Source organism: Micromesistius poutassou (assembly GCF_964030765.1).
Source record: "Micromesistius poutassou genome assembly, chromosome: 6".
NCBI lineage: Eukaryota > Metazoa > Chordata > Actinopteri > Gadiformes > Gadidae > Micromesistius > Micromesistius poutassou.
In genome coordinates, this window is record NC_140276.1 from 2,771,991 (window position 1) to 2,779,102 (window position 7,112).

At 51.2% G+C, this 7,112-nt stretch overlaps 1 protein-coding gene across 1 annotated transcript in view; it reads left to right on the forward strand.

Annotated features, from left to right (window-relative positions):
• The window catches only part of LOC311344903 (DAP3-binding cell death enhancer 1-like), a 6,962-nt gene extending 738 nt beyond the window's left edge, over positions 1-6,224 (forward strand). The window contains exons 3-12 of the mRNA XM_084469242.1: positions 791-893; positions 1,411-1,567; positions 1,692-1,925; positions 2,035-2,120; positions 2,211-2,304; positions 2,703-2,845; positions 3,307-3,465; positions 3,986-4,078; positions 4,893-5,040; positions 5,495-6,224. Of these exons, the coding sequence (XP_084325368.1) occupies positions 791-893; positions 1,411-1,567; positions 1,692-1,925; positions 2,035-2,120; positions 2,211-2,304; positions 2,703-2,845; positions 3,307-3,465; positions 3,986-4,078; positions 4,893-5,040; positions 5,495-5,781 (1,504 nt within the window). The 3' untranslated portion in view covers positions 5,782-6,224. The remainder of the gene's footprint in view (positions 1-790; positions 894-1,410; positions 1,568-1,691; positions 1,926-2,034; positions 2,121-2,210; positions 2,305-2,702; positions 2,846-3,306; positions 3,466-3,985; positions 4,079-4,892; positions 5,041-5,494) is intronic.
• The last annotated feature ends 888 nt before the right edge of the window (positions 6,225-7,112 follow it).

The window sequence follows — 7,112 nt, forward strand, 5'->3', positions numbered from 1 at the left end:
CCCCCTCCCCCCTCCTCCCCCCCCCCCCCCCAATCGGCACTCTCACTCACTCACAGTACACACACATAAACATTAATAATGACAACAGAAGGTAGTGCTTGCTCACTGTGTGTTTTTTTTGCCCAAGGAAGGCAAGGGTTCATAAGAAGTGCACGGCCTTCTATTTTGGTGACAGATGGCGTCCTCATAGCGGAAATCACTCTCGTCTATGAACTCCTCACCCCTCATGAGGAAGCTCCTCCTCCCCCCTCCTCCTCCTCCTCCCCCCTCCTCCTCCTCCTCCTCCTCCTCACAGTGCCTTTCAGCTGCCTCAGCCCTCTCTCTCTCTCTCTCTCTCTCTCTCTCTCTCTCTCTCTCTCTCTCTCTCTCTCTCTCTCTCTCTCTCTCTCTCTCGCTCAGTACACGCTAGTAGACAGACTAGCTACTGTCAGTTCAGACCCCCACAGCTGTGATGCGTTTGTGATTATTGGTCATTCATTTCAATCAATACCGTCACACGTTATTTTATATTACTCCTTGCTGATCACATCACATTTCAATGTTGCACTCAAATAAAGTTGAACAAATTATAGTGTTTTCTTTTCAATTGGAAATCTTAGAATTATTCAAGCAAGAATCTGAATAAATTACTTCATGCTTGGGTAAAAGGAATCCCTCTTAAACGTGAATCTTTAGTGGCAGTTCTCGTGTGTGTAATGATGGGGAAAGAGTAGCGGGCGCTATGCCTTGGCTAGGCCGGGCCTCGTGTCATGGCTGTGTGTGTTTACGTCCTCTTCGTGCTCCTCCTCAGCTCCCAGAGAGGACAAGATGGAGGCAAGGGGAGGAAGAAGAAGACCTCACGCTTCTGCTACACTGAGCTCCCTCGCTACACGGCTCTGGATGCCGTGGGATGGGTAGGAGCCCCGTGCACGTCAGACATCTGCACTTTCAGTCTATAGCCGTACAACATTGATGTGTGTAGATTAGGGATGGGTCAGAATATTCGATTATTCGATTATTCGTTCCTGAGGGTCAAAGTCGATTTTTAACATTTGGACCGTTAACGTTTTGTTCCCCATTCAAATAAACAAGAATTAACGGACGGAACTAATGTTGGTTCTGTAGCACTATTAGTTTTTTTTAATTATTAATCATGTACAGAAAAACAATATACACAATACACAAGCATAAATATTAATATATATGCATACAACACAAACACTGATCACTGTTAAAGTTTTTTTTTTTTGCGTTTAAGATATTAAGTGATCTCTTGCCGATCCATGGCTGCCTTTGTGAATGTCGGCACACATCGAATAATCGATTATTCGTTCATACCACCCACTGATTATTCGACCATGAAAAAATTCACATCCCTAGTTCCTATCGAAGCGGCTGTTCATTGGTTGCTGTGGTGTTTCCTCTCCCCAGGGGGCCGCCGCCGCGCTGCTGATGCAGATCTGCAGGCGGGTCCACTCCAAGTGGTCCTCGGGGCCCGAGGACGGACCGGGCCCGGCCTCCGGGCAAGGACCCTGGGCCCCTCCCTCGACGCTGCACAAGTGTGGCTACCGGGTCCTGCTGGAGATCTGTGAGTGAAGAGCCGTACGATCCATACCGTCTGCATTTGTAACCGTAGACCAATCAATTCAGATGAATGGGCATGTTGGCGTTAGAGCGGAGATTCTGACGTTGTGTTGCTGCTGCTCCTCTAGTGTCCAACCCAGATGTCTTGCCCAGAGCGAGGGGGGGTCTGTGTATGCACATGTTGCCAGAGGGACACGGCCAGGCCCAGCCTCAGCCTCAGCTCCACAACATCAACAACACCACCAACAGCAGCAGCAGCAGCAGCAGCAGCAGAAGCAGAGAAGACCTGGAGCACTTTTCCATCGACAGTCTTCAATCTGACCACCAGAGGACAGACTTGAGTCACCATGGTTCCATGCAAGGTTTGCTTATCTCCACCCGCTACCTAACCCTAACATTTAGAGGGCGTGAGAGTGTGGAGTCTTTTCTTTTTTTTTTAAACGGTTCTTTTACTGTTTTCTTGAACTACAGAACCTACATCACCGTCTATATCCCCACACCTTGAGCAAGATCGCCCGGTGTTTAACGGCAGCCAGGCGCCTGGAGACGACGGGCAGGTGGGTTTACGTCCTGCTTTAGTATTCTGTCCGGCTCTCACCAACCGGTGCATATCTAATCACGTCCCCTCTGTGCCAATGTTCCCCCAGGAGGTGTTGAGTGGGGAGGAGAGGCTGACGGAGGCAGCCTCCACCCTGGGCCACGTGGGCAACTCCAGCGTACCGGTGATCCTGAACATCATCGGTGAGGACCGATGGTTGGATTCCTCTGGTCTCAATGGGTGCATTCGATTACAAACTGTCTGCTTGTCAAATCAACATGACTATATCTATTACCCTGGTTGTTTGAGCATCTTATCGATAGTTAGTGCTAAAGCCAGCGTATTATAACATGATATTGCATCCAAAAATACTGCAATCTCGAATCTTTCCGGTGTCACATCGTAGTCACAAAGCCGTCGATGGAGGGGCCGTGTCTCTCAGGGAGAGCTGAGAAATCCCAGTTCCTTAGCAACACGGCATCATCCCATGTGATGCTCCCCCAGCGCCAGAGGATGATAACACCCCTCTACCGTGTGGTCTGACGTCTCTCTCCCTCTCTATCTCTATCTCTATCTCTCTCTCTCCCTCTCGCCCGGGCAGGCCTGGAGACGGCCAAGACCCAGCACCACCAGGCAGCCTTCTCCTGCTTCGCGGCGGCGGCGCGGCTGGGCTACAGCAAGGCCCAGTACAACGCGGCCGTGTGCTGGGAGACGGGGCGCGGCACGGCACGAGACACGGAGAAGGTGAGCGCTGAACACATGCGGTACCGACCCCACAGCGGGGGGGGGGGGGTCCCGGTGTCACTACCTCCTGCTGTTAGCACAGGGAGGAGGGGGGAGCACCTATAGTACATCCAGAGTCCAGAGTGACCACCTTCCACCCACCGATAAAGGATAGATTTGAGCTTTTAACACGGCAAACCGTTCAGCGTTACATATTGTCGTTTGGCCGGCCGTTTTATTCCTCGCCAGTGGTAAGAACACAAATTCTAAAAGTTTGTTTTGGACCCTGAGTACATCACTATGTCTGTCAATTTGTTATATTATTCACCAACGTAATTCTTCAAAAATCTGACCAAGTAGGCCGTTATAACGAGTGTGTGGGTGTAGCCATGTTTCAGACCCTGTGGAAAATAAAGCGGTATCAAAATAAATCAAAGTATTATTTGACTTGATTTGACATTTGTATCGTTTGTGCCCCCCAGGCTCTGCATCACTACTGGCAGGCCGCAGCCGGAGGCCACGCCCAGGCTCAGTACCGCTACGCCAAGCTGCTGCTGACCAGCAGGGGGCAGCCTACCCCCCAGGAGTGGAGCACCGCTGTGCGTCTGCTGGAGCAGGCTGCCGCCTCCGGGCTCACTGAGGTAGCTCCTGGCTTCATATCGCTGGCTCCTCGTCGGCTGATGTAGACCCACAGCCCTCACAGCCTGGGTAGACCCTCTGGACTTCCCTGTCTCCGATCACAGCACATTCTGTCCAGGAATTGACCCGTATTGCAGTCGGACTGTGATGGCAGATCGATATGGGCCCGCTGTGCTCAGAAGAACTGCTCTCTGTGTGAAAGCAGGTGTTATTGATGTTGAGTCAATGGAGAAACTTTCAGAAGTTGGAGTCAGTGCGAGTAGACTTCTCTGTTTGGTTTGTTTCATGTGTTTGGCCAAAACAAAGTGTGCTCGGCTCATCTATGTTTAAGTTGAAGGTGCTCTTCATCCTCAGTGGGTGCATTGAGGCGTGACAGCAGCGCAGCATCAACCCAGGTGGCTGATGTGGAAGCGGACATTGAAGCCACCTCTTTCTGCTGTAGTCACATAAGGGACAACACGGCCGGCCCCTAGCCCTACCACAACCCTCCTGACCGTCCCTCCTCTTCCTCCCTGCGTCCAGGCCCAGGTCTTCCTCGGGTCCGTGTTCTCCCAGGAGACGGTGGTCGATGGGCGCAAGGCCGTGCATTACCTGAAGATGGCGGCAAAGAGCGGCGTGAGTTGCTGTTCTAGAGACTTCCTGGAATTGTGTTTGAAAGACCTCCCCCTCATGTCATCGGCACGACCTCCTCATGACAAGGATGAGGGGGGACACCAAATCTGTTGCTCTGATGCATTCATTAAGACTTGCATTAAAATGTAGGGCTTTTATCCAAAGTGACTTACATTAAATACATTTGTCAGAAGAAAGAAAGAAAACGACAATATATCGGTATAGTAAGGATGTTAGAACCAAGTGCCATGCATATACAATTTCTAGGTTAACCCAGTCGGCACTAAGAAACAGTACTTATTATTAAGTACTATTTCTAAGTGCCAGGACGGTACTTTCTTGTGCAAGACTTGGCAAGTGACAAAACCTAGGCTCTTGTTATACCAACATACCACAGGTGCTTAATCAGATTTACAAAGTTAGTGATTGTCAGCACACACATTGAATCGATGAGGCAGATGGATGTCGGCATACATCGGTGTCGCAACAGATGCACCAGTGAGCGCAGACCAGCAGGGGGAGTATATCGACCTAGAAGCTCCGGTTACACAACATCTTTCTGTAATGTTATATCGTCAGGGTGTCCATAACCGAGACATATGTATGCTGTTACGTGTGTTCATGTGATATTTAGTCTAAATATTTCCGACACATCACCAGAACGTGTCGACAGCAGTGCTGGGGGCGTCAGTTGTGGGTGTCACTGAATTTCAAACAACCTTAAACCGCAAGACAAAATGTTGCATCCGTCCATCCGTTTGCCTTGATGGAGGCTGTGTGTGTTTACGGTGCGATTTTATTTTATTTCGTACAACAGGACAGCAGGGCCTTGCTCCGCCTGGGCCGGTGCTACGACCGCGGCTTCGGCGTGCAGCAGAACTCCATGCTGGCGACGGGCTACTACGAGCGGGCGGCGCGGGCAGGAAACAGCCAGGCTGTGGGCCTGCTGAGGCTCCGTCGAGAGGGTGAGGAGAGGAGGGCCAGAGTAGTGCCCAAAGAGATGCGATGCGCTGGGGCCGGGCTTAAGCGTGTAATCCAATATCGGTAACGGCCCCATCCCATCCATAAAGCTCTTCATACGGCAGTAGGCGATGCTTTTATCTGATACTGGAGCGCAAAAATCGTTGGCCTCTCATATCCCCTGTTGTTTTGGATGGAAAGTTTTCAATGTGCCCCCAGTCTATTTTCTAACTTGTCAACATTGCACTTTAGCTTTCAAGCATGGTTCGATTTGAACGGTCGGGTGGACATTTGATCTCTCTCTCTCTCTCTCTCTCTCTCTCTCTCTCTCTCTCTCTCTCTCTCTCTCTCTCTCTCTCTCTCTCTCTCTCTCTCTCTCTCTCTCTCTCTCTCTCTCTCTCTCTCTCTCTCTCTCTCTCTCTCTCTCTCTCTTCCCCCCCCCCCGCCTCACCCGCCCAGACGAGGCCGTGTTGCGCTCCATCCGCTCGTCCCCCTGTTTCTCCGGTGTGCATCACCTCCACCTCCAACCTCCTCACCACCACCACCACCACCAGCAGCAGCAGCAGCAGCTGGTCTCTCCCTCCAGCAGCACCATCACCGCCCACCCCCCCCACCTCGCCGCCGGCGGCCTGAGCCACTCGTGGAGCACGGGGAGCCTGGCCTCCTCCGCCACGCAGCCCCTCCACCTGCACCTCCTCCCTCAGGCTGGAGGGGGCCCCCCCTGTCGCTGGACCCTGGGCGTGTAGGGGCTCCACGCCGACGCTAGAGCATTATATGGAAACCAAAAAAGGAGAATGTAGTTTTGTTTTTATACGAGTGTGTGTGTGGATCCACAACCGGGCAGTGAGGCAAAGACTGTTACATAGGTCACCTCCTGGCAATAGCCGTGCACGTGTGTGTTTTTTATCTGTCAAAGTGTTTAGTGGGTGTCGGTGTGGTTGTGGGTGTGTGTGTGTGAGTGAGAGAGAGAAACCTCTATACTACTTGCCTACTGATGATGTGCCCTCACTTAGTGGGATGTAGGAACTGGTATAAACTTAACATAAATGAGCCATTTTGGCTGAAATCTGTCATAGAAATGAACCAACTATGTTCTCAGCAGGCGCTGTTGCAAAACGCACAATACAAAAATGAATGTTGTCCCAAGTACCATTTATTTGTCAGCAATAAACACAAAGCTTACAACGTTTACTTGTTTACTGAATTATTTCACTATTATTTATGTAGAGCACACTGACCACCGTTAGTTTCTCTGCACAACTTTATCAATTAATTGTCACACGCCAGATTTTTACTTATCATAGGCTACTACATATCATTTTCCCTGAGGCGTCTACATCGGTTCAAATCAAGAAATAAAAGCGACATTTGTTGTCTGTCTCCACGGATAACCGCATCACGATGACCGTGTGATTCCCATTACCTGGGAATGTAATAACACCCGATATTTATCTTGTTTGCCGCGTCTTCCCCTGTGCTCTGAATGTCCTGCGTCTAAAATGCTGGAGCAGCTACATCCAAGAGTCGGAACGTACAGTGGGCGGTGCCGCTAACCGTTATCAACCAATCGCAAATCCGAACGCCCAATGGGCGGGCGCCTTCGAAGCCAACTTACTTCTCATCGATTGGTTGTTCCCGGAGAGGGGTACCGCCCACTGTACGTTCGGACCCTAGGATTCTGGAAACTAGAGAGGCGCTCTACAGCAGCGACGCTTCTGAGGGAGGCGCAGAGAGACGGAGCTTCTAGGTACCAGCAGGGGAGAGGAGAGAGTGCTGCTGCTGCTGGTGATGGTGGTGGTGGTGGTGGTGGTGACGAAGTGATGCGATTCAATACGGGTGGCAAGCTACGGTGGAGCTACGGGCGGACTGACACCACTTAAAAAGCTGCCGTCACTTCAGCTGCACTCACTTGTGTGTCGTCGTCGTCATCGTCGTGGGAGCGGCGGATGCTGAGAGTCGAGGCTGTCGGACGCGGTGAGTATGGATGTAAATAAGACGTTACTTGGTGGGCGCGTTCTGCATCCTAGCGCGGCGCTGAGGGGGGGAAACGTGAGATTGGATTACGACATGTGGATCC